At 45.7% G+C, this 27,932-nt stretch overlaps 1 protein-coding gene across 2 annotated transcripts; it reads right to left on the minus strand.

Annotated features, from left to right (window-relative positions):
- Nucleotides 1-150: 150 nt before the first annotated feature.
- On the minus strand, nt 151-27,808 carry ADNP2 (ADNP homeobox 2). 2 transcript variants are annotated; one of them, XM_075532917.1, is made up of 4 exons: nt 27,647-27,808; nt 19,259-19,374; nt 7,573-7,662; nt 151-3,531 (listed from the first exon to the last, which is right to left on the minus strand). In XM_075532917.1, exons 2-4 carry the CDS (start codon nt 19,364-19,366, stop codon nt 286-288), a joined length of 3,444 nt encoding a protein of 1,147 aa, XP_075389032.1. In that variant the 5' UTR covers nt 19,367-19,374; nt 27,647-27,808; the 3' UTR covers nt 151-285. The 2 variants fall into 2 exon arrangements, with proteins under 2 accessions (XP_075389032.1, XP_075389031.1); XM_075532916.1 differs by having other exon boundaries at nt 19,259-19,379; nt 27,647-27,807.
- Between the last annotated feature and the right edge of the window lie 124 nt (nt 27,809-27,932).

A 27,932-nucleotide genomic window follows, 5' to 3' on the forward strand; every position in this document is an offset into this window, starting at 1 on the left:
GAGTTCACTACCAGGAAAGAGCATGCATGAAGCATCAGAGATTCAATTCACGTGATGGAAAACTAAAATTAAAAAAAAATTTTAAATAATAATTACAAAATCAGCCACAGGAAATAAATGTGAAAAATCTATGCACTCCCTTACAGAGCAGTCTTTCTGAGCACCTGAATTAATCTGAAGAGCAGCATCAAGACCACCAAATCAGCCCAACACACTAGTGGAGAAAATGTTTTAAAATGTCAATGGGAAAAACGGCAAATTACTTAGTTTAGATTTTCCTTATTTTTACAAGTTCTGAGGTTCACACTCAAAGTTCAATTTGTGTTTGACGTTCTTAAGCTCAGACATATCGAAGCCTAAAAGTACAGAAGGTTTGTGATTTTTTATTGCTTTCATGCAAATATATCTTCGTTTCCCAAAAAAAGAAGCCACATCAATTTTCCATACCCAGAGGAGTGAGGATAGCAGTTCAATCTCCTTTTTACTGGGATAGGGCCTCTTATGGAAATAGTCCCTCAGGAACTGCTTCTTCTCCTCATAGGAACGGTCCTCGTACTTTCTGGGATTCAGCGCCAGGATCTCCAGCGCCTCGTCAGTAATCGGTGGGGCATCTGTCCTGCTCTCATTCTTCTGCCTCTTAAAAGGAATGGCACTCGCCGTTTTTTCCTGAGCGAATGAGGTATCGCCGCCGTCCAGGAGGACAGGTTGCTCGTCCCCGGCCCTCGGCTCGTCGGGCCCAAGGTGGCCCTCGGGGAGCTTCCTCTTCACAGAGAAGCCGGCCTCATGGAGCATCTCCCCGCTGACCAAGAGCAACCCGCTGTTGTCGATGAGGCCGGGCTGCAGCTGCAGCTCCGAGCTACTGTCCTTTGGGGCGCTCCGGCAGCGCAGCAGGTGGACGGCGATGGCCGCCAGGGTCATGTTCCCAGTGTAGACCCCACAGCAGTGGATGCACTTGAAGGCTGGTGACTTCAGGACCGTGTGTACTGTTGGTGTGATATGGTGCCTCTCCTTCAAGTGCACCTCGTACGCCTCCGTGGTCACAAATGTGCCAAAGCAGAAAGGGCAGGTCAGCACTTGCTGGCGGGGGGTGCTGGTGGCGCCCTCTGCCTGGGGTCGCACCTTGATGTACACAGGCACGAGGGCCTTTGAGTGAACACCAGCCAGCACGGCCAGGTAGACTTCCCGCTCACCAAGCTCGTCCTTTGGCAAGAGGGTGATGAAGTCAATGTGGGGGAAGAGCAGGCCACCACTGGCGTCCACATCCAGCTGGAAGCCCCGGCCGCTATAGTCCACAGGCAGCCGCTCCTTGCCCCGGTGCTTGGTCCGGCAGTGCTCTGAGAGGCCCCTGAGGTCGTGAAAGGTGCAGGGGCAGAAGAGGCAGCCCAGGCCATGGTTCAGCAAGTGGCGGATGAGTTCCTCCTCAGGGACCAAGCACTTGCAGGACAGACAGCGGACAGTCTTCTCCTTCATCCACTTGAGGAAGGGCGCACAGGCGGCCAGCTTCTCAGGCTCCAGCCTCTCGCTGGGCTTGGCTTCACTGTGCTTGTGGGCCACCTCCATGTGCACCTGGTACACGTTGGAGGGGAAGAGCTCATTGCACACAGGGCAGGTTTTCCACTGCTTGGCCTGCCTGAGGGCCTGGCTCGCCTCGGACCCCGATGCCGCAGTCTGTACAAACATGCTCTGAGGGGTACTCACCACCATGTGGGGTGGAGGCAGGCCAGTCACCCCAGGCTGCAGCAGCTGGAGGGGCAGCTGGGGTGGGCCAGTGGCTGAGATGCCCCCTGGGGGCACAGGCAGGGTGACTGAGACGGGAGCCAGTGTGTAGGTGGGAATGCCATTCACCTGCTTTCCTGTGGGGATGAGCTGCCTGAGGATGGAGCCCGAAGTGAGGAGGGTGGTGGTGGGTGCAGTGCCTGGCCTGACAGGCGGGCTCCCGGGCACGAGGCTGCTGCTGACAGACTGACCAAGCTGTAGGAGGCCGGGCCGCACAGGCTGGCCCACAGGAAGCATGCCTGACACAACAGGCTGGCCAAGATGCAGAACACTGGGGCTCACGCTCTGGCCCACAGGCAGTACCGCTGATGAGACCCCCTGGGTGGGAGGAAGCAGCCCTGTTGGGACCACCTGGCCGCCTGTGGGGAGCGCTCCTGATGAGGCCTTCTGGCCTGTTGGGAGGACCCGCAACGGGACCGTCTGCCCAGGGGGTAACACCCGGGGCGGGACAGTCAGCCCAGCTGGGAACATGCCCGCTGGGGCCATCTGGCCAATAGGAAGTGCCCCTGACTGGACCATTTGGCTGGCAGGAAGGACCCCCGCAGAAGCCGTCTGTCCTGGAGGAATCACGCCTGTGGGGGCCACCTGGCCAGCAGGAAGCACAGCTGGAGGAACTGTCTGGCCTACAGAGATGACTCCTGGTGAGATGGCCTGCAGAACCCCAGGAGCTACCGCATGCCCTACAGGCAGGACACCAGGCCCGGCAGGCCTGATTCCCGGGAGAGTGCCAGGCCCAGCGGGCCTGCTCAGGGGCCCGGCAGGTGGAGTGAGGGGCAGAACCCCCTGGCGGATCGTCTCCGATGAGTCGGCTATAGGTCTGACAGGCTGGCTGAGGGGCAGCACGGTGGGGCGCACAGGCTGGTTGGGTGGGACTCCGTGTGACATGAAGACCGGCTGGGAGACTGGTGTTTGCAGAGCCAGGCTGCTCGGGCCTGCGGGCAGCGAGCTGGAGATGAGTGCCACCTGGGACTTGGCCATGGCACTGGGGGGCTGGGGGGCAAGCCCCCCACAAGCGCCCGAGGCCAGGGAGACGGGCTGAACTAAGGTTTGGCTTTGGCTGGGTGGCAAGGCAAGGTGGAAGCAGGGTGGCGTGGCCGGGATGCCTGGAGCACTGCTGGGAGGGGGAGCGGCCACACTGGCAGCTGGTTTGGGAGCAATATTCATCTGCTTCAACAGCCCGGTTTTCTTAACGTGCTCTGAAATCACAGACCGAAGCTTATTCTCCAAGTCCCTGTGTTTATCTGATGTCAAGATGTGGTACATTAACGCATCCTGGCTGCAAGCACTGGCACTGCATTTCTTGCAATAATACTTGTTGGGGGCTGGTGTCTTGTCGGCAGCACACGTGTCACCGGCCTTCGACTGTTCACCCAGCAACTCCGTCCGCAGACCAAAGTAGGCGTTGATAAGGTGGTGGAAATGGGCAACCAGCACGTGCTTCTTCATGATGTAGTACAGAGTGTTGGAGAAGTGGCATTTCAAACATGTGAAACTGATGAAGTCACTGCGGGGTGACTTGGCTTCGCCCAGAATGTTCACAGTGTAGTTCTGGACTTTGCGGGCGGGGGCGTGAAACACCCGCAAGTGCTTCCCCACAACTTTGGGCTGAGACGCAAATGCACAGTGTGGGCATGGGACCAGCAACTCCTGGTCCATTTCATCCTCGTGGTAGCGGTGCAGGTGGTTCCTGAATGAGGTCGGCACCTTGGTTGAGTATTTGCAGAGGCTGCAGCAGTATGGCTTGGTTCGGTACCGCTGTGGAAAGAAAGAACATCTTGGTCGGTGTTAAGATATGAAAATGATGCTGAAGAAAAATGTGTGCATAAGCAAATGTGGTGAAGAAAGCTGACGGTGCCTGGCTATCAAAAGATATAGCGTCTGGGGTCTTAAAGGCTTGAAGATAAACAAGCGGCCATCTAGCTGAGAAGCATCAAAGCCCACATAGAAGAAGCACACCAGCTTGGCTGACCACGAAGTGTAGAAGGGACCAGTTATTAGACATCAAAGAACTAAAAATCACATCAGTGGGTGCCCACCTTCCTGATACAATCACTGAAGACAAACGTGTGCATAAGCAAATGTGGTGAAGAAAGCTGATGCATAAGCTGATGGTGCCCGGCTACCAAAAGATATAGCATCTGGGGTCTTAAAGGCTTGAAGGTGAATAAGTGGCCATCTAGCTGAGAAGCATCAAAGTCCACATGGAAGAAGCACACCAGCCTGTCTGACACAAGGTGCAGAAGAGACCAGTTATCAGACATGAAATAACTTAAAATCATATCCAAGGGTGCCCACCTCCCTGATACAATCAATGAAGACAAACATGTACATAAGCAAATGTGGTGAAGAAAGCTGATGGTGCCCAGCTATCAAAAGATATAGTGTCTGGGCTCTTAAAGGCTAGAATATAAACAAGTGGCCACCTAACTCAGAAGCAACAAAGCCCACATGGAAGAAACACACCAGCCTGTGTGACCATGAGCTGTCAAAGGGATCAGGTATCAAGCATCAAGGAACAAAAAGTCATAATTGAAAATGTGGGTAAGTGCAGAGTGGTGACTACTCAAAGCCCATTGGTAGCCAACTGGACACCCTTTACTGAAGGGCTGTGGGGAGTAGATGAGCCAGTCAGGGTGTAGGGTAGCAACGATGAAACACATAACTTTCCTCTAGTTCTTAAATGCTTCCTTCCTCCCACTATCATGATCCCAATTCTACCTTACAAAGCTGGCTAGACCAGAGGATGTACATAGGTAAAGATAGCAACTGGAAACACGGAACCCAGGACAGATGACTCCTTAAGGACCAGTGGTGAGAGTGGCGATGTCTGGAGGGTGGAGAGAATGTGGGGTAGAAAGGGGAAACTGATTACAAGAATCTATGTATAGCCTCCTCCCTGAGCAAGGGACAGTGGGGGGAGACATCGGACAGTGTAATATATGACAAAATAATAATGATTTATGAATGATGGGGGGGAATGGGGAGGGAGGGGGAAAATGAGCAGTAGATATTAAGGGCTCATGTAGAAGGCAAATGTTTTGAGAATGATGATGGCAGCAGATGTGCAAATGTTCTTGATATAATGTATGTATGTATGGATTGTGATAAGAATTGTATGAGCCCCCAATAAAATGATTAAAAAGATATGAAAATGATAATAATTTATAATTTATCAAGGCGTCACAAAGGTGGGAGGGAAAAATGAGGAGCTGACACCAAGGGCTCAAACAGAAAGTAAATGTTTATAAAATAATGATGGCAACATATGTACAACTATGACTCATACAATTGATGTATAGAGTGTTGTAAGAGTCCCCAATAAATGATCTTTTAAATAAACAAATACACAAATGACATGACTACAAGGAAGAAAATGCTATAAAATTGTGGTGATGACTGCACAACTCAATTCTTGACATGACTGAATTGTGAGAGATGTGGATAAAGTGCCAATAAAACTGTTTAAAACAAAAGAACATCTTAAGCACGGTGTGCCAATATTCGGAGGCCAAACCTTTCCTGACACATGTTGGACTTAACCTTGTCGCTAGGCTAGTCAGGCAACAATGTGTTCTAATAGGGGCAAGACTTTTTTGGAAAGGGCCAGCGAGGGAGGGGGATCTGCAGTGGGCACCTCACTGCCCCCATAGCAAGGGCTCTTCCACAGTAGGGCTGCGAGCATGGAAAGCCCCAGAGCTTCCCCAGCTTGGAGATTTCAAGACTCCACAGCAAGAGATAGGCCTCAGAGCCCACTCCAAAGGCGTGGGGCTGCCTGGCCCCTTCACAGTCCCCAGGTCTATTGGCTTCTAGAGGCTGTACTCCCAAAGGTTTGTTCAAATAAGTATTTGAAAATTTAAGAACGGCTTCCTCTTCACAGGTACCTGGACAGATGTAGTCTGCAGGAGGCAGTCTGCTGAGTCCTGTGCCCAGCTATCCACTAACACCATGAGTCTCTATGACTTCGCCAATTAAAATAAGGTCAGTGAATCCTCGGCCAGAGACAAGTTATTTTCTCTTAATCCCCATGTTGCTTGAACGCCAAAATCTGGAACTTTCATCATATGACTGCTGCTGACCTACAAACCACTGATACTTTTCCAGCCACCCCCACGTTGGTGTGATGCAGGCAGTAGGTGCCCAGTGATGCTCATGCTGAGCTAGATACTAGGGAAAGAAGAGCATAGTCCACACTTGGTTCATCTTATCCCACTCTGAGGACCCGGCAACCTGCCACAAGAGCAATATACCTGTGGCCGAGTCCAGAAGGCTCCCACCTAGGAATTTACCCAAGAGGAATGAAAAGGCCTGGCCGGTCACACAAAGTCCAGGGTGTGAAGGTTCCTGTCCCACGACCACCAGAAACCACGGGAGCCACTCAGTTCATCGAAAGCACTGAAGAAAAGCAGCCGAGAGACATGCAGACGAGGTCAATTCCCAGGGAAAGCTGGCTTCTCCACAAAGCCTAATGCTGCTTCCTCAGGGTCACACAGTAACAGCCCTCTTCACCTGAGGCGATGACCAGTGTCTACCATGTGACACAGCACGGTGACCTCCCACTCTGCTGTGCCACCCTGAACCACTTTTCTTCATCAATACAGACTGTCTTGGGAATGGCAATAAATAAAACAATGAAAACAGATGTGCTCAAAACCTCAAGAAAAACAAAACAAGGGCAAGTTTGGATTGTGAGGTTTTACAGTGGAATGCTGCTACAATGAAAGCAACTTCTGACTACAGAGCAGCAGAGACGTCTCTACCCCTCCAGGTAGCACTGTCCATATTCCCATCACATCCGTTCTCAGGTCTTCATGCTCAGGCCCTCTCTACCCAGACAAGAACAGAGACTCCTGAAGGACAAGACCCAAGCAGGTACCTCTTGTTATGAGGCGCTCAAAACCCACACGCCTGGCTTTGTAGCAGGGATTTTAAAAATGGTCATTATAAATCATACTACATGTAACATGATAGGCTCTGTGATGAATTCAGATGAGAAAAACCAAAGAAGCCTAAGAAAAGAACCATCCAGAGTCTGTTAAAAGTAGGCATGTCTCAGCAGCTCTGACCTTCACGCAACATTAAGAACTCTGTCTGATGACCAAGGAAGGTAAGAGGCTGCCCTCAACCTAAGAGGAAAAGCCGAGAGAGGCTGAAAAGTGGGAATCAAGAGTGGATTAAAACCAGAATGATTTTAAGAACTTTTTAACACAATTAGTCCAATAACTAAAGAAAAAGAAAAAAACTAAAACTCTGAATTCCCAAACAGGGCATGACTTGGAACACGGTAGCTCAGCTGACTGAAGAAGCTGGCTGGGCCGTCTTAGTTCAAGATTATCTTTCGTGTGAATGGCTTGTTGGCTCAAACGGCCTCGATAAGCAGAACTAGACAGTACATGTCCCATATCAATGTTAGTTCACTCAGCATACGATCCAAATCATTATAAATTTGTTCAATTCCAAGATTCACATTTTTGTTTCCGAAACCAGGACAAACTATTGATCAATTTGTACATTTAATGTAATGGAATTTCTTTTTACTGAAAACAATTAAGTCGCAGGTCATCCTATATTGATGGCTTCTTGTATCAAAAATGCAAGTGTCGCTTTAGTGGTCATCAACTCCACATGCAGCAAACTCTCAATGCAAATTACTGTTTGTCTTTCTACTTTCTAGACTGTGACACTACCGCATTCACTCCCCACTCATTATCAGAATACAGATGATAGTCCTCGGAATCTAATTTACCCAGAACACTGCTTTTAAGACACTTAAAAAAGTTTAAATGCAAAAATACCTACCACTTTCTTTCCAGAAGGTTCCCAGAGAGAAACATCTCCCCATGACGTGTTATAAAAGTACTTCTCTCCTGGATCAAAGGCTTTAAGGTCCTTTAAAAAAGAAAGAGAGTGAGCAATGACTGTGAAAATCCATCAATAAAGACTGCGTTAGAACCCAGTTAGATCATGTGGGACCAAACATCTACATGGGAAATGGAAGCTCAGGCCCATCACAAATTTCTAAAGGACCCATGAATCAAGAGGACTGGCAGTTCAGTGTTGGGAGTCTCGCCTTCCACCTAGGAGTTCCAGGTCCAAGTCCTGGCCAAGGCGCCTCACACACTGCCTCACACCGGAGCCTAGCGTGTTGCTGAACAGATTTCGGCAGACCTTTCAGACTTTCCAGTAGAAAGGCTGGCAATCTACTTTTCCAAATCAGCCAGTGCACATTCCATTGACCAATGGTGCAGTGGACAGTGGCTGGCAGGACGGGCCCAGGGCTGGGCGGTGGCTCACCCTCACGTGGCACAAGGTCACCGCCCCAAAGCAGGGTCCATGTGAAAGCAGCTAATAACCCATTCTGAGAGAACAGAGGAAAGGTCTGAGTAATCTGGATGAACTTTATGGAATAAACATGTGAGACTTCAGGAAAATGATTTCTAGCTCAATGCAAATAATCACCTGTACTTTGTAAAGGCCAGTAAAGCCTAGATGTGGGGAGAGACCCTATGACGCATATATTTTCATAAGCACATATCAAGAAACAAAGTAAAAGGTCTATTCTAAACATATTCATTGTCTACAATCACCTTGCCACTGTATAAAAACCTATGACTTAGAGAATTAAAGTGTGTTTTCATATTGCTCTTTAGATACACAATTTGCACAATACAGAACAAGCAAAGCATATACAGAACATATAAACAGTTCTTCTTAGTTGGATAGATCATGCAGAACATATTTTTAAAACCTTAGAAACTAACAAGACAACCCAATTTAAAAATGAGCAAAGTACTTACTAGACTTTCTCCACAAATATATGCATGGCCAACAAACATATAAAAGATGGCCAACAAGCCAAAGTGGGTGAACAAATAAATGTGGTGAAGAAAGCTGATGGTGCCCGGCTATCAAAAGAGATAGTGACTGGGGTCTTAAAGGCTTGAAGATAAACAAGCGGCCATCTAGCTCAGAAGCAACAAAGTCCACATGGAAGAACACACCAGCCTGTGTGATCGAGTGGTCCCGAAGGATCAGTTATCAGGCATCAAAGAACAAAAAATCATATCATTGGCTGCACACCTCCATGATAGGATCGCTGAAGACAAATGGGTGCATAAGCAAATGTGGTTAAGAAAGCTGATGGTGCCCGGCTATCAAAAGAGATAGTGTCTGGGGTCTTAAAGGCTTGAAGGTGAACAAGCGGCCATCTAGCTCAGAAGCTAAAAAGCCCACATGGAAGAAGCACACCAGCCAGTGCGATCACGAGGTGCCAAAGGGACCAGGTATAAGGCATCATGCAAAAAAAAAAAAAGATATGTGTATGTGTGTGTGTGTGTGTGTGTGTGTGTATACACACACCAAATTCAATGAAGGAGGAAGTGCAGAGTGGAGACCCAAGGCTCAAGTGTCGGCCACTGGAGATCCCCTATAGAGGGGTTTAGGAGAGGAGATGGGTCACTCAGGGTGGGAGGTAGTACCGATGAAGAACACAGCTTTCCCCCATATCCTGGATGCTTCCTCCCCCCAACTACCATGATCCGAATTCTACCTTGCAGGACTGGATAGGGCAGAGGTTGTACACTGGTGCATATGGGGGCTGGAGGCACAGGGAATCCAGGGTGGATGATACCTTCAGGACCAAGGATGTGAGGGGCGATGCTGGGAGAGTGGAGGGTGAGTGGGTTGGAAAGGGGGAACTGATTACAAGGATCCACATGTGACCTCCTCCCTGGAAGATGGACGGCAGAGAAGGGGGGGAAGGGAGACTCCGGATATGGCAAGATATGACAAAATAACAATGTATAAATTACCAAGGGCACATGAGGGAGGGGAGAGCGGGGAGGGAGGGGAAAAAAAAAAGAGGACCTGATGCAAAGGGCTTAAGTGGAGAGCAAATGCTTTGAGAATGACTGGGGCAGGGAATGTGCGGATGTGCTTTATACAATTGATGTATGTATATGTATGGATTGTGATAAGAGTTGTATGAGCCCCTAATAAAATGTTTATTAAAAAAAAAAGATGGCCAACATCATCAGTCACCAGGGAAGTGCCTGTCAAAATAGCAGTGAGCTGCCACATCAGCCACACGAGGGTAGCTGCTATCAGAGAAACAGAAAAGAACAAACAGTGGCCAAGATGTGGCAGCAACAGGCTCTTCCTGCATTGGTGCTGAGAAGATGGCACAGTGCAGACACTATACTGAACGGTTGGGTGGTTCTTCGACAAGTTAAAACTGAACTATCCTATGACCCATCAAGTCCACTTCTAGATACATACCCAATAGGATTGAAGGCACTGACAAGAAGTGTTCACAGGAGCATCATTCATCAAAGTTACAAGAGACCACCTAGGTGTCAATCAATAGATGAATGGACAAACAAGATGGACTGCCTAATAGCATCTGGCCATAAAAAGTTCTGAGATATCTGACATGAATAAACCTTAAAAACATCATGCTGAGTGTGATGATTAAGGCTATATCAGCCTGACTTGGCCATGATTCTCAAGCTTCTGTTGGGCGTAATGTAATCATCCTTCGTTTTGTGATCAGGTGTGCATAGCCAATCCATTTAAAGTGGAGTTTCCCTGCAGGTGGGGCTGTAACCAATAGATATGGTTGTTCTGACAAAACTCACCTCCTCCTGAACCTGCATCCAACTCATCATCCCCTCATCTCTGGTTCTTGGGATGTGAGCCAGAAGCCTGCCATCTGACAAACTAATTGGGGTGGGGGTTAAGTGGTTGGCTGTCCCTGAAACTACCTGTGGTAGATATATAATCCTTTGTCAATTTGAGAATTAGGAGTGTAGGGGTGGAGTCGAGTTTGTCAATCAGATCACAGCCAATGAGGCCTCTGTGTGGACATGGCCTTCTGAGAATTCTGGGAAATCCAGTACTTCCTCCTTGGAGGTGGGAGACTGACTCTCTGCTACTCCCTGGGAGACATCGCAGAAGACAAGTCACCTGGACGCAACCAGACCTCGGAAGCCGGAGAAGCCAGAGAGACCCCTGCCAGCAATGAGATGCTTACAACGCTACTGGACCCAAAGACTTTCTACCCACTGGCTTGTCCTGCATTTGGCTTCATTGCATGTGTTTCGTGAGTCTGAAGAGGGCTTTATAGATTGGTATCAGACATATGGGCTAATATCAGACTTATGGCCTTGAACTGGACTGGGATATTCTCTCAATGTTCAATTCCTCTTGTATATAAACTTCTCCCATATATATAAATATAAATATATATATATATTCACGTTTATGAATTTGTTTCTCTAGTCTACCCAGACTAACACACCACCTAAGTCACGAGAAGCCTCCAGCCTATGCTTGGCCCTAAGATTTGGAACTTGCCAGCTTCCACGACCACGTTGAGTCATTTCCTTGAAATAAACAAACCTCTCTATAGATGCAGCAGTGAAGAAAGCAAATGACATATTGCATTAGGTACACCCACTGCAAAAACAAAAATATCACCTTAAGGACTAAAGTACCCGAGCCCAAGCTGTGCTGTGCGGAAAACTGACCCAGAGAAAAGCGGGTTCCTTTTCAATGACAATAATGCTGAGGACCATGCACACCGTGTGCTGCTGGAAGACTGGACAGATCTGTCCAGGAGGCAGCACAGCCAGAATGTGCCTTACATGTGAGGAAGCGAGACTATGTCTGGCATGATTTAGATAAATGTCCAAAAGAGATCAGTCCATGAAAATGAGAACGACCATCAATAATATGAACTGACAGAGTAGCTGCAACAATATGCTCCAATGTTGGAGAAGGAAGAGAATGGGAGTTATACCTGAAAGTGTGCAAAGGAACATTTGGAAATATTGGTGATGATTACACAATATGGTAAATGTCATCAATGTCACCGAATTGTACACTGAAAACTAGACAAAAAGGCAAACATTTTCTTTTTTACAACACACACACACACACACACACAAAATAAATAAAGCCTCCCCTCCCCCAAAGAGATTCGGGAACACAACAGAACTTGGGCCCACTTTCAGAAATGCAGACAGACTTGGTGGAGGAGTCTCTAGTCCCTCAGCTTTACTTTGCTCAGCCAGGCTTTGGACAAGAACACTGCCCTCATCTTTTTTTTTTTTTAATGATTTTATTGGGGCCTCGTACAATTCTTATCACAATCCATATATCCATCCATTGTGTCAAGAACATATGTACATTTGTTGCCATCATCACTCTCAAACATTTGCCTTCTACTTGAGCCCTTAATATCTGCTGCTCATTTCCCCCCTCCCTCCCCCCTACCTCATAAACCCTTCATCATTCATATATTATTATTTTGTCATGTTACAATGTCTGACGTCTCCCCCTGCCCTCTTCTCTGCTGTCCCTCCCCCAGGGAAGAAGCTATACGTAGATTCCTGTAATCAGTTCCCCCTTTCTACCCTACATTCTCTCCACCCTCCAGGCATCGCCACTCTCATCACTGGTTCCGGAGGAGTCATCTGGCCTGGATTCCCTGTGGTGCCCTCATCTTTTGAGTCCCAGCAGCTGAGGGAAGACTGGGCAGAGTGGACTTTGGGAATGGGATGAAGAGGCCAGAGGGACAGAAGACTTCCAAGATAGTATTGGGGGGGCGGGGCACGACACCACACGACACATGATGACAGGCAGGTCTTCCTAGGGCTTTTCTCTCTCTCTCTCTCTTTTTTTTTTTTAACTTTTTATTGTGAATTAAGGGGGTTACATCCCAGATAATCATTTTTGTATTCGACATTTTAAACAATTTATCATAGCTCCTGCTTGCCCCTCCTCCCTTTTATAGAATATTTTCTTCTTCTTCACTCTAGTTAACACACGTTTATCCTGTAGCCTAGTACGTCTCCTTCCTTCTCACCCCAGACCCATCAATCTATTTCTTTAGCTATGAAAAACTTTTAACTTAATTTCCCTTTTACATCAATGATCTCAGACAATACTTAATCCTTTTGTGATTGGCTAAGTTCACTCAGCATTAACATCCTCTGAATCCATGTCACTATGGGTTCCAGTCTCTCATTATTTTTTGGTGACATATAGTATTCCATTCTATGTATGAACCCCAGCTTATTTATCCACTCCTCTACCAAAGGACATTTGGGCTGCTTCCAGCTTCTTGCACTTGTGAACAGTGCTGCCATGAACATGGGGTGCACAACAGTTGCTTGGGCTGTTTCTTGTTCCTTTCAGGTGTGTACTGAGTGGAAGGACTGCTGAGTCATTTCTTTCTTTTCCCTGTTGTCTGAGGAAGCACCACAATGTACAGCTCTACAGGCCCACCATCTAGGTATAAAGGTTCAAATCTTCTCCATATCCTTTCCAGGATTTGTTCTTTTGTTTTCTTTTTAAACTTTTCTATCATTGCCAGTATGAGAAGGTATCTCATCACTATTTATATTTGCATCTCGCAAATGATCCCAAGCTTATCTTAGAACATGATGGCCTCTTGGATGGGAGCTGTCTGTTCATGTCTTCTGCCCATTATCTAATTGGATTGTTCACCTCCTTGTTGAGGTGCTGCAGTTTCCTACAGATCTTACAGATTAGTTCTTTGTCTGACATATCATTGCCAATCCCACCCCCAGTCTATGGATTCTTTTTTAACTCATCTGATGAATTATTTTAATGGACTTAAGTGTCTTAGTTTTAGTAGGTCCCAGTCATCTATTTTACCATCTGCTGTTTTTCTTTATGTTTGATAGTACGCTTATGCTATGTATTACTACTATGTTTTCACTGATACACTTCAGAGTTCTAGTGTTTACATGTAGGTCTTTGTTCCATCATGTGTTCATTTTTTTATACAGAGTAAGATATGGGTCCTATTTCATTCTTCTGCAAATGAAAATCCAATTTTGCCAGAACCATTTGTTGAAAAACTATCTCTTCCCCATGTCATGTATTTCTTCCTTTTGTCAAAAATTCGTTGTCTGTAAATGGTTGGATATAGTTCTGGGTTCCCTATTTTGTTCTAATGGTCTCTGTATCTATTGCTGCATCAGAACCAGGCCTATTTTTAACTACCATGTCTTTAACAGGTATTGAAAATGGGAAATGAGAGGGCTTCCTACTTGATTGTTCTTAAGTAGTGCTTTGCTTACACCAAAGCTCTTTCCATAAAAAGTTGCTCTTCATTTCTTTAAAGACTGATGGTAGAATCTGAATTGGAATTGCATTATTATTTATAATTGTTTTAGGTATCAACATTTTCATAATATTAAGTCTTCCTATCCATGAACATGGAACATTTATATAGGTCTTTATTGGCTTCTTTTAGCAGTTTTTTGTGGTTCTCTGGTTTATTCTTAAGTAATTCATCTTTTCTATGACTATTGTAAATTTATTTATGACTGTGGTAGTTACATAATTTCATGTCAACTTAAAAGGTGTAGAGGTGGTATTCAATTTGTCAATCAGGTCACAGCATGATGGTGCCTCCTTGTGGGCATGGTCTTCTCAACTGGAGGGCACTGGGACCTCACCTTCTCTCCCCGTCTTCTCCTTCCTGCGGCCTGACCCTGGTTGCTGCCAGAGTTCCTGTGATGCATCCACTGCCATTGGATCCACCCGACTTTGCACTCATCAACCTGTGGGTACGTTCTGTGTCACTGCATGTGGCTGTGTGAGTCTGAAGAGGGGCTTAAGGACTAGTGTCAGACTTAGGGACTAGAGTTGGACTGGGCTGGGATGTTTTTTCAATATATAATTTCTTCTTGATATAAAGAAAGCTCTTTCTTATATGTGTAAGAGTGTCACTGGATTTATCTAGTTAATACAGCCTAACACAATGGCTTTTGTGATTTCCTTTCGGAGATTTGTTTGTATGTTGAAATCAGTTTAATTTTTGTATGTTACCCTGCTACATTACTGAACCTTTCAATTATTTCCAACAATTTTCTTATAAAAACTTTGGGGTTTTTTTATGTATAGAATTGTATCATCTGTAATCAGATCGTTTACTTCTTCACCAATCTGGAAGCCTTTGATTTATTTCTGTTGTTGTTATCTAACAGTTCTGGCTAATCACAATACTGAATAAGCACTTTAATCAAGAACATCCTTGTCTATTTCCATTTCACCAAGGGAATGTTCACAGTTTCTCCCCACTGAGTGAGATGGTGGTTGTTGGTTCTGTAGATACATACAGATGGTCTTTACTATGTTGAGGGATTCCTCTTCTGATGTGGATAGGATAAGGTTTCCCACAGAAATTCTCAAAAGACAGTCCTTGCTACCCTCAAAGAATGAGCAGGTATACTGTCTTGAAGGAAAATAATTACTTGGTACAAATTTACTGACCTTTGTCTCACTAATGCAGTTTTCAATTTTCATTAAGCTTCTTTTCAACAAGCCCCTGTTACCACTCTGGGTTCTGCAAGAAAACCCATCATGATGACCCTCTGCAGCGCCGCCCCACACTCCCCACCCAAGCAGTCTGCATAACCTTCTAAGCTGACTGGTCTCACTCTGCCTCGCAGCTCCTCTCAGAAGCCACTTTTTGATTGGACTTTTATTTAAACTCACCCGCACAAGGCTAAGACAAGTCTCCAGCCACCCAATGACTACAGAGAGGCGCCTCAACACGTTTGCTTGTAATAAACCCGCCTGTACACACTGGAACCCTCTTGGCAATACTCTCTGACTTGCCCTCCTAGTTCTGTCAGCAACATCACACAGAAACAGTAACATCGTCTTGAACAAATTCAGGCAACTGCAATCTTATGCTGACGACAAAGCACAATATGAAGGTCATGAGCAATGTTCTCCTGCACTGGTGAACAAGAACTAATGAAACATTGTAGTTAACTCATCGTGGACGTTTTATCTAAAAAGAAAACCAAACTTCGTAACCATATTCTACTTTTCAAAACAGAATTCACATTAAAGGAAACTGAAGGTGTGTGACAATTTGGCCCTGGGATACTGACAGGGGAAAATGGCCTTAATGAATCAACTAATAAAGCTGGAATATGACTGGTAAATTAGACAAAAACATTCTAAGTTTAATGTACTTATGGTAATATACTGTTTCCAAGAGAATGACTACTTTATTCTTAGAAAGCACACACAGGAATATCCAAGGCATTGCCTGTGTGACTATTTTAAGTTTGTGTGATGGTTTCCAAGAAGTCTTGGTGGTACAGTGGGCTAAGGTTCTTGGCTGGTATTCAAAAGGTGGGCCTTGAGCCCACCAGCCACATTGTTTTGGTTTGTTAACTTGTTAGTCTGGTTTGATGTAGGTAAATTAACTGGGTCTTGGTTTAATTCCATGATCCTGAAATACTCTCTCTCATCCTTCTCACTGGTGCATCTTAGCCACTAAAGACAAAAACATGCCATCTCATCCACAAAGGTGCCACTATACAAGCTTCCCTCGCTAGCGACATTCCTGGTGACTTCATTATTACTGCTTTTCCTTAAGGTGAGAGGTACCTTATCATAATTCTCCATCATATCCCTTTCCTGTAATGATGAAAACATCCAGACTCACAGATTTGGCTGTGTCACACTATTAGCTAAGAGCAAGGCTTAAAATGAAAGGCTACAAGAAATATACCCATCTATACATCTACACCTGTGTTCTTAGGGACCCATTTTCACATTTCCTGCAAATACAAGGGGGCATCAAAAACCTCATGCAATTTTAAGTGATTTTTTATTTCCATTTGCCCACTCTGAAGACCCCTCATAACTGTTTGTCTACCTGCATTTACATGACAAACATTCCATTACCAAACTAGTCTCCAAATAATGACACCACTCTTCTTTCGTGAGTGAAGCATGAGTGATTTCAGACCAAAGCCGATTTCAAAACTGTTCTTGAGTCACAAGAACTGCCATGTCAGCACCTGTTGTCTCCTTACACTTCCAGATATAGGTATAGTCACACCATGCTAGGAAAGTCTTTCCCCGTGGTGCATGTACAAGTAAACACCTCATGGGATGTGGTTCTTTGGTTTGGGGGGGTAGAGTTACAGTTTCATAGGACATCCCTGTTAATTGACCTAATACCCATGCTTAGTGTTTGAGTTCAACCTCCTAGTTCAGTGCCTAGTGCCAATGGTCTTAAAAGCTTGCAAATGACCATCCGAGGCAAACAATTTGCTTCTACGCACCTGGAGCCACAGAGGAGTGAGCCAGGTAGAACAGGAGGTGGAGACGGAATGTGCGGTCAATCAGCTCCAAGAACAACTGCCGCCTTTGCAGTGAGAGCACAGAACTGGTTGGTGTCTGGCTACTACTACTGAACATTCTGAGCACAGAGTCCACAGAAGGTCCTGATCCCAACGGCAGGGTGCCTGAACACTATTTCACAGTCTCATGGATTCACAACTTTCTGGAGCCATGGAGCCTGGAAAGACCCTTGATTGAAACTACCTCCGGAAGCCTTTCTTAAAACCCAACAACAGTTTAACTAGTGAAAAGGTCTGCCTTGACTATCATGCTCTTTGCAGAACTCTCTAATCCACTGCCAACAAGTTGATGCCAACTCAGAGTCCCTCCAGACAGGGTAGAACTAACTGCTCCATAGGGCTCCCGAGACTGCAAATCTTTACGGAAGCAGACTGCCTCATCTTTCTCCCAAGGAGTAGCTAGTGGGCTTGACCTGCTGATACTTTGGCTAACGGTCCAACGCTTAACCCATTTGATACATCAGAGACCCTAAGAACTATCTATATGGCATCAAACTGACAAAAGCAACTCAAAAAGTTATATTGGAACCTTAGAGCCAAGAGTTTATGTTAACAGAGAAGATTCAACAACTCAGAAAAAGGTGAGATGGTTGCACCACTCAGAGAAGCATCAATTAATTGGACAATGTAGAATGTACGGATTTGGAGTATGGTTTTCCTCTGTATATTCTCAACATCAGCAAAATACATAGCACTGAAGGGGATACAGTTTTCCCCTGCTTGGGTTCTGCTTCCTTGTCCTTGTTTGCTCAGTATTTCTGTCAGATCCTATCTGACGCCGCTACAGCAGGTAATAGAGCACTGAGACCCTTGTCAGCTTGCCCTGGAGCAGGCTTTCCAGGCAGCAGAAGAAAAACAGAGCCAGCAGAACAAAGGGTATAGTGGAAGAGGGCATCATGTAAGAGTGAACATTGCTCTGCGATGGCCCTGTCCAAGTGGAGACTTCTTGGGCCCTCAGAAATCACACTACAGCTAGTGAGCACCATGCTCATTAGTTTGTCTCTATCAGAATGCCCTTTATAAATGGAAATCTCACTGAAAGCCTGAGATTTCTTAAGAGGAGAACCTCAGTGTTTCCCAGACTAATAATATTTTGAATCAAATTCTTCATAAGTTTTAAAAAATTATTACACAAAGCAGACATTTTCACTACTTCTGTCCTTATGAATACGATATACAGAGAATTACTAAGTATGGCACTGTTGCTAACTATAAGACTGGCAGGAGAGAGCTGAGGCTGTGTTCCCATCAAGATTTACAGCCTCAGAAAACCTATCAAATGTCACTGTAAGAATCAACTTGATGGCTGGTGTGTTTTGTTTTTTCATGAGCACCCAGAAAACCTAGTGTTATTTTTCATTATGTCTGCCGACTGTGTATTTTCAGTGTTGTAAGAAAATTTTATGAAAATACAACATATCAATAAAATCTGTGACTTTAGCTTTTAACTTTTTCTTGAGCCTTTATACAGAGAAATTCAGAATTAAGTATCCAGCACAACTGGTCTCTATGTCCCTGGAATGACTGAGGAAGGAGAGTTAGGAGGAGGAGAAGGGAATGGTACATGTGCCTCACCATGTCCTTTGCTAGACTACAAGAACTGACTGGTGCTCAGCTACCATTATTGAACATACAAAAGAAGTTGTCAACAGCATCTCCAAGTCTCACAGCATTCAGACGTTGTGAGTGCATGGACACTAACTGAACCCCTGAAACTACTGCCCCGACATAATCTCTAAACCTTGAGACCAAAACTATTCCCCAAACACTTATTAAAACCCAACACTTATTTAGCTTAAGTAAGCAAGAAATGTCTGCCTCACACTCTTTTAAGATCTCTCTAGAGATCAAATTGGCAATCGCAATTTGAAACACTAGGCAAAAAACTCAAGGGGTAGTCAGTTTATGTTCATAAGGGAATATCATGTCTGCACCCACACTTGTTGATTACTCTACAGCCCTGGGATATTGAGTTAGGGCCTTCTTGTGCTAATATCACAATTAACCTCAAATATTTAGAAATGGGTGTTTTTTAATAAAACATGATTACAAATCTCTCCCCAAAATAACAAAACTTTTAACCAGCTTAAAATAAATCACTTTCCATTTGAAAGCCATCAATGACATCGAGTGATACTTTTACACAACCATTTGAAGTATTAGCAATATCCACCCTGAAAAATCTCACACGATTTTTCCAAATTCCCAGCTCCAACCTCACCTTCACAAGGCCTCACCTGGCCAGCTATTAGCACCTCCCTCATAGGCAATGTGGGTCTTACCTTAAGTAACTCCTTGCAGCTGTCAAGTCCGATATCCAAAAGAATGCTTTTCACCTTTTTCCGCACCTTTCGGATGTTGTCAAGATTTTCCACGGGAATTTGAAACATTTTTTAAACTTCTCTTAAAAAGGAAGAAAACAAACTATAATAAGTTTATACAGAAGTATGAATTATTAATAGAGTTGGCAAAACACTAGCATATAATGTTTAGCAACTGGATCTCCAGACTACAGGAGGAGGACTCCCTCCTTCCACCACACACACAGCACCTCCCTTTGGATCATACATCCGACTGCTGGAGCAGGAACTACAAAGCTCCTACTGCAGGGAACACGCCAGCCAACTTTATGACCTTGGGTTAGCCAAAGTCTTCCTAAATAAGCCTAAAATGGCAAGAAGCAAAGTAAAAAAAGATACACTGGACTTCATCAAAATTTAAAACTTCTGTCAACACAGGACTGTTTATAGCCAAGAGTCTGGAAGGCAGGAACTCGGACAATGGTCACCGACAGGTGAATGGCTGGATAAACAAACTACGGTGCTGACATCCAACGGAATATTACTTAGTCATCAAGAGAAATAAAACTGATACACACGGTGACACACATAAATCTTGAGGACATTAGCCTGAAATAAGTCAAACACAAAAGGAAGAACATGATCTGATTCCATTTCAAAGAAATAGCCAAAGTATGCAAATCCATGGAGACAGAGAGTACATTCATGGCTGCCCAGGGTGGGGAGGCTGGAAGGAAATGGCATAATTGCTGATAGGTACTGGGTTCTTTTTAGTGATGAAAGTGTTCTGAAATTGATTGTGGAGACAGTTACACAACTCTATGAATATTCCATTCAGCGAATTCACTTTTAAAGGGTGGATTACATAGTATGCGAATTGTCTCAATAAAATGGATTTATAAAATCAAACAAAATGTAAGCTTGATCTTCCAAGTAGTTTCAGTTCATTTGTCTGAGAAGGTGTGGACTACGGGTCCTCTTCCCCACCTCCCAATGGTGTAAACCAATGACCGCACATGTTTGGACATTTTGTAGGCAAATTGGCACATTTTAAAAAATTGTCACTGGTGTCCATTCATTCATTAATCAATACACACTGCTTTCTTTCCTTTTTCTTTTTAATTGGCACATTTTGAAGGAATAAGGAAAACCCAATGGCCCCATGGGACAGGGCAGAATTCCCTCTCCTGGTTTCCGAGGCTGTCTGTCTTTACAGGAGCAGGCAGCCTCCGCGTTCTCCCAGGGAGTGCGTGGCTGCTGGGCTCGAGCTGGAGACCTTGCGGTCCACAGCCCCACAGGTCACCCCTGATGCCCCAGGGCTCCTTGAATACAGAACACGGAGAGTCAATGTGAACCCTAGTTTCTGGGGTGAATTATTTAGGTATATTGCTGACACTACCACGTGAGAGGTACTGAAGAAGGAACAGGAATATGCGGGGCAATAAATTCAGAAGGGGGCATAACGAGTTCCAAGTATTTAAGGGCATCCAGTGGGAGATGCTCAGAAAACCACACCTTCTTTTCTGCGTCAAGACCTCTTCTTGCCTGCCCCACACTCTTCGTGGCCATCTAGTTGAGGTGCTCTTCTTGGTGCTGGGGAGCCCTGGTGGCATAGTAGTCACATGTTGGGCTGCCAATCACAAGGCCAGTTCAAAACCACTAGCCTCTTCTGAGGGAGAAAGATGAGGCTTTCCACACCAGTGAAGAGTTACCATCTGGGAAGCCCACAGGTGCCGTGCCACCCTGCCCTACAGGGTCACCATGACTCGGTGGCAGTGAGTCTGAAGTGATTTTTTTGCTGGGTGTTGCCAATAGCACTTATGATGGTATGTATATGTTAGTGCAGGGCTGGAAAACTTTTGAAGCGGAAGAGTCGATCCTGTCCTTCACAACAACTTAAAAATTATTCAAGAGCCATAAATATTATTTTTACAAACAAATGAAATCACCATTATCTAAATAATATCATTTAATTTTTTTTCAATTTTACTTCAGAGTCATGTGTTCATTATCCAAAGAGCCGCATACAGCTCTTGAGTCAGTTTGCCAGCCCCTGTTGCAGTGGAAGGCCAACAACCTGTGTTACTCCTAGCACAAGGACATGAACACTCAGTATGAATACTACAGTACAACAAAAGAGCTGGCAAAATACAGTAAGCGGCATTCAGCTTTTCAAAGAGGGTTCTTAGAGATAACAAAATTTTAGTATATGTGCCGCCGAAGCAAGCACGAGATAACAAAATTTTAAATGCAACATGAAAATAGTTTTAAATCTCTCTCATTAATTGACTATGAAACTTGAAAGATAAATGCATCCTTGACTCTGTCACTAAAGTCATGGCGAGGAGTTCTTGGATGGCTGCAACAGGAAGTGCTCAACTCTGGGGCAAGGGCTGGTGATTCAGAGCCCCCAGGCGTGCCTGAGACCACAGGCATGGTGGAAACGTGAAAGCACCATGGGGCAGGTGTACTCCACACTCAGCAGAAATGGCTGGGGGTTAAGAAGAACAAGACAATGGCTGCAGCTAGATCACTGAAAGGTCCTACTCCTAAAAGGCAGGGTTAGTGGTATCCAAATTACCCCTGCCCCCCAGGGGGAGGGGGAGGGATAGATACAATCTGACGGTGCAGCTGAGTCAAAGAATGTAAAAAATACCCAGGACTTCTAAGAGACAAGAAGTCTGTTTCCCCTAGCAAGGAAAAAGGCCTGCATTGAGACTTCTAGTCTCCAGACGTTGTAGTTAGGGGACTTTTAGCAAGATGGTGATTAGGTAGGCAAGCTTCTCAGACCCTCACAACAATGTCCTGAGAACACATGAAACAGATTCAGATGGTTCTCCTGGTACCTGGAGCTTCAGAGGAAAGGGCTGAGAAGTGGACTATCAACTTGGAGAAGAAGCTGGACAAAATGGTGAGAAAGGAGACAGAGCACATAAACATCAGTTGACCTGACACAGCATGACCATTTTGAACTTTTTTTTCTTTTAATGGATGAGTTTAACTTATTTATATTTATTATATTACATGTTGGATAATAAATTGAAGTCAAGAATTTCATGCCAGCAGTGTTCAATTGAGACGACAACCTGATAATAACCTCTGCTCCCAGGACAGCGCAGACGCCCACACTGATGGCTGGCATGCAGAAAGCAACCATGCACACATGTACTTCCTGCAGCCCACCCACTGCGTGAAGACGGCCACCCACTCCAGTACCACCTTATCAACAACAGCAGCCAACGCCAGCCAAACCTATCCTAACTGCACTCCAGTGAACTGACAACTGTGCACATACATTCTCTATCACACACACACCCCAAGAGACGGGTGGAAGTGTCTAGGAACACACCAACAACCAATCAAACGCAAATATACCACAATGTCCTAGAGATAAGTTTCAGTTCACAGGAAAACAATAGAGATATGCCAACCATGAGATACTACCAAGAGGATTAACTTACATGCAATCGACATTCCAGAAGTCCAAAACAGGAAGAAACCACCCCAAAAAGTATAGAGAAAACTATCAAAGGGTTGTTGGAATGAACTGCTCCCCTCCAAGAGCAGTAGTTCTCAAAGAGAGAGCAATAGCAGCAGCTGTGGCCCAGGAGCGCAATGATCAGGTTCCATCACAGGTAAAGACGTGGGGGGTTGGCCTCAAAAGGTGCATTTCTAACAGACTCTTCTGTTTGCTTCTTAGGACTGAATGCAGCATGTGCTCAGTAAACAGCTGCTGAATAGTCACTATCATCCAAAGAGGGTGATACAGCGCCCCCGGAGGTAGGGGGTGGACGCAGACATGTCCAAGGTGACTGCAAAAACAACATAAATGAACCCACCCCAAGTGATGAAGTGCAAAAGACCTCATATTATCTGGTCCCATTTATAAGAAATATCTAGAAAAGACAAATCTATCAGAAAAGTAGATTAGCTGTTGCTGGGACTAGAAGTGGGAATGGATAAAGGCTAATGAGACAAATGTTCATGGAGGTGAAAGAAATGTTCTAACAATAGGATTGTGGTGTTGGCTGCACAGCTGTGGATGTATTAAAAATCAATGAACTACAGACATATTTTTAAAAGATTACGGGGTAAAGCTTTAGGGCCTAGCTTTTTACAAGGGATTATTAAGATATGCCACCAAATGCTATGAACAAAACAAAATGGATGGATTGTATTTTATTAAAATTACAAACTTTTGTGCATCAAAGGATTTTATCAAGTGACAACCTACAGACTAGATGAAAATATTTTAACTATTATATCTGATAAGGATTTACTATCCAGAATATATAAAGAATTCCTGCAATTCAACAACTTGAAGAAAACCAATCCAATCAAAAGTTAGGCAAAAACTCGGATAGACATTTTTCAAAAGATTAGCAAGTGGCCATCAATTACACAGACAGAGGTTCACTATCGCTAGGGTAATGCAAATCAAAATAACAATGATTTACCATTTCACCCCCACTAGGAATGGCTATGATAAAATAAATAAATAGAGCGAGAGAGAGAGGGGAAAAGTCAGAGTGAGGATGTGGAGAAATTGACATCATCACCCATCACTGGTGAGAAACAAAATGGTAAATCTCCTAGGGATAAGAATGGTAATTCCCCAAAAGTTAAACACATGACTACTGTATGACCCAGTAATCTCCATCTTACACACTCAAAAGACTAGAAAGCAAATGCAAACGGAAAACCATACATTCATGTTCACTGCAGCACTATTCACAATAGCCACAAGGTGGAAACCACCTCAATGTCCATTAAGTGGATAACCAAAAATACAGTATGTTTATGCAGTGAAATATGAGCCCTGGTGGCAAAGTGGAGTACACACTGAGCTAACAGAAAGGTCATCAGTTTGAAACCATCAGCCACTCCCCAGGAAGATGATGAGGCCATCTTCTCCTTAAAGACATAAAGACTCAGTACAGAGGGGTTGTTCTACTCCACCCCAACTCAATGGCAGTGTTATTTTTCAATACAGTGAAATATTAGAGACCCATTAAGAGAAATTTAGTCCTACACAATAACTTAGATGAATCTTTAAAACATATTGCTGGAGTCAATCAATCACAAAAAAATTGGATGATCTCACTTACATGAAATTTCTGGAAATAGCATAATGTTCAGAGACCAAAGTTTTTAGTAGTTAGCAGGTGAGAGGGCGAGGGGGAGTCACTGCTTGTGGGGCACTAAGTTTTTCTTAGATATGCTGGAATCATCTGCAAAGGGGGCAGTTCTGATGGTTGCACATGATGTAATCACTGAATTGTATGTTTAATTGACCACAATAAACTTTCTTCTTAAAATTGTTAAATGGTTGAGGTGTTGGAGGGCTTTGAAGTTTAGTAAAATGTAGAAGCGAAGCTATCTAGATAGGGAGCGCGATGGAGAGATGAGCCCACGAAGACTGGAATCAAACTGGTAAGCAAGAAGGGAAGAAAGGGCAGGAAGGAATCAGTAGGTAGATAACGAAAGAGGAAGCATTTGTGAAGGTGACTAGGAGTAAGTTTCCTTTCTGACAAGTTGCTACCATTTGGTTAAATGAGAGGGCTACAAAAAGTTCACGGAAAAATGAAATTAAAAGAATAGAATTTTCCCATGAACTTTTTGAAGTCCCTTTGTACGTGAAGAGTCTATCTTGGACTCATCAACAGATTTAAAGATCACATTAACACTGTAGAACTGGAGATCTGAAATTAAGGCATAAAATTATTACAAAGCAGAAGGCAATGAATTGGGTTTCAAACTTCAGAACTATAAAACAGCAGAGCTATTGAGCAGCTCAGAGTGGCACTCTAAAATCTAACCCCTTTCAAGTTCAGACTGGCTCAACCAAAATCTCAGTTCAGTGTTTCAACTCGCTTGGTCGAATTTGCTTTCATCTAGGAGCTTCCCCTGGATGGTTCCACTAACCACTGAGCACTGGAGCTCTTCTTTACCCAAAGCTGGTTACTGAATAGGATTGTCAAAGGAAAAGACTATCATTCCCACATTATCTGGAACAAGGAAGCTACATTTTATTGTTTGCAAAGAATAATCTCACTGCACACAGTAAGAGCTGCTCTTATTACAGGGTTTTGAGAATCATGGAGTCCAGGGATTGGTGGACTTTCAGAAGCCAGCAGCCCTTAGGGATTGGCTGATGGGCCTAAGTCTGGTTACAGCAAGCTGCTACCGCTGGGTTGGCTGACTGGCAGAAAGGGGGCACTGAAAGGAAGCTCTTAGTGACTGGGCATGTTTCAAAGGGTTCTGCAGTTATACCAGTATCAGGCTGAGGACTAGGAGCAGGGAACCGTTTGCCTTTTTTTTTCTTTCTTGAATGGGAGAAAAGGAACTTTTTACTTTCAACCGTCATTGCCATCATCCCATTACTATGACTGTGACCCACCCCTCCAAAGTGCGCACATCTCTTAGAATGTTTGTTTTTTAAAGCAGTTTGCTAACTGCTTTAGAGACACCAAGTGAGGATAACAAAAACCAGAACAGGTAAATGACAGAAGTCCAAAACATGCTCAAGAGCCCTGCAGCCCATTCCCGTGAGACAACAGAGGCGTCTCTGCCCAACTCATCCATTCCAAGAGACCAGCGGACCAAATGACAGAGAAGTGGTTCATGTGTTGGTTTATTTATACCACTGCAGACATTGTGCCCTGTGTATTTTGAGTAAAATCTGTGTTTTCCCCACTAGGGACATTGGACTGGTATAGCTGTTCCCATAGCATACAACAGCATATTGATCACCCACCACAGTAAAACCAAAGCAGTCCCCTGCCTCACTGTGACCCTGCATGGAATAGTAGAACTACCACACTGGGTTTCCAAGGCTGTCCTCTGTAATAGGAGCAGTTGGTGGGTTCCCCCCATACCACCAGGACTCTTGGCTCCTCCAGTGCCTGGCAAATTACTTTTAAACCTAAAGTTTGCGGACAACCGGACAACCAGACAATCCCACTGGTGCCCATGAGAAAATATTTTTTCAGAGAACTTAAAAGGTGGTTTTTATTGTCTTGAGTATCATGACCAGTTCAAAATATTCTATTATAAAAACAATACACTCCTAAAAGTAGTCATTCAGAAATACTTTGTAACCACAGTCCTGTGAAACCTAAATTCTAAAAGGATTTCACTTGGTCGCAGCACTGCATGGTGATGGCCAGCAAGGACTCTGGAAAAGCACTGCGGGCCTCCAAACCAGGGATGGGGAATTCCCAGTCACTGGGCCTGGGCTTCCATGTCTCAGTATGTAACCAGTTAATGAAATAGCATTTAGAATATAGGTACCATGAGTTTACTATGCCCCAACTACAAAAATCTAAATTATCTGGTGTACTGGGCTTTTCGGAGGATCCCCTGGTGGTGTAGCGGTCACAGGCTGGGCTGTGATCTGCATGGCCAGTCTCAGTCTCGCAGAAGGCTGGGCTTTCTCGGACACCCCCCACCACCACCCCCACCCACCCCACCCCCCGCAGGGGGTCGCTGAGTCAGCACTGGCTGACTGAATGACGGTGAGTTTGGTTGTTTTTCTGTTTCTGGATTTTGAATTTCCTTAAGGACACCTGTGCTATATGAAAACTGGTTCCAGTTTGGGTTCGAATCACAGGTAGGTCCCTCCCAGACCATGTGACTTTTTCCATTTCCTCACAGGTCTGGGTCAGGCAGAGGGTGCGTGGACGATGCTGGCGCCTGTCCTCGGAGGCTGCGAGGCCGGGTGCCCCCAGCATCGCGAGCGCTCAGAGACAAGTCTCACCGGGTTTTCCCACCCGGCCCTCGGCCCCTAACCCCAACCATCAGTTGCCATTGGACGTGTCCCGAGGGTTGTCATTGTGGTCCGTCCGCCTGACCAGCACCGTGCTGGGCGCCACCGCCAGGGCTCATGATGCCTCCAGAAGAGGTCACCTCGCAGCCCGGCCAGAGCTCCGGGGCCACCTGCACACACTTTCACACGTCCTCGGCCCCCAGACGACCCCGTCAGCTCCCAGCCCCGGGCCGGCTCACTCGGGCTGCGCTCTCCTGGGGGTCCCGCGGCCCGGCCCGTGCCGGCCACTGGCGCCATCCCTGAGCCGAGAGCCCGAGGCCGCGCACGGGCGCTGACAGTTACTGCTTCGACGTCCCGGCGCCCACGGTGGGCGGAAACTTTGTCCCCGGCGTCGCCGTGGGCAGGTGGACGGCCACCGTCACCGTCCCCGTCCGGGTCAGAAGGGGTGGCCCCAGCCGCCGGCTGCCCCCACAACCCGGGCACCGGCCGCACGCGCCGCGGACCGAGCGCCAGGCGGACAGAACGCCGAGGGCCGGGCGTGGCCGCGCGCGGGAAGCCGCCGCGGAAAGTTTCCGCGTGAGGGCCCGGCCACACAGCCTTACCTCGCCGGCACGAGCCGCCTCGCCCCGCCGCCCGGGCGCAGGAGCTGCCCGCGCTGCCCGCGCTGCCCGCTCGGCGACCGCCGCCTCAGCGCGAGCCCCTCCCTGGTAGCGACCCCATCCCTCCTCCCAGCAGCAGCCAGAAAGAGAAAATGGCGCTCGATCTGCCTCCGGAAGTGACGTGAGACCTCATTTGCATGTCGGTGCAGCCAGCCAATGGGAGCAGAGTTTGCATTGGGACCCCTGGGCACTTGCACACAGAGCCCTTGGGCCCCTGGCCAAGAGCTGA

Source organism: Tenrec ecaudatus, chromosome 15, assembly GCF_050624435.1.
Source record: "Tenrec ecaudatus isolate mTenEca1 chromosome 15, mTenEca1.hap1, whole genome shotgun sequence".
NCBI classification, from domain to species: domain Eukaryota; kingdom Metazoa; phylum Chordata; class Mammalia; order Afrosoricida; family Tenrecidae; genus Tenrec; species Tenrec ecaudatus.

Coding starts and splice junctions, on each gene's coding strand:
- ADNP2 (XM_075532917.1), bottom strand. CDS start 19,366: ATGTTTCAAATTCCCGTGGAAAATCTTGACAACATCCGAAAGGTGCGG. Junction 7,663..19,258: donor GCTGCAAGGAGTTACTTAAG/GTAAGACCCACA, acceptor TCTTTTTTAAAG/GACCTTAAAGCCTTTGATCC. Junction 3,532..7,572: donor AACCTTCTGGAAAGAAAGTG/GTAGGTATTTTT, acceptor TTCTTTCCACAG/CGGTACCGAACCAAGCCATA.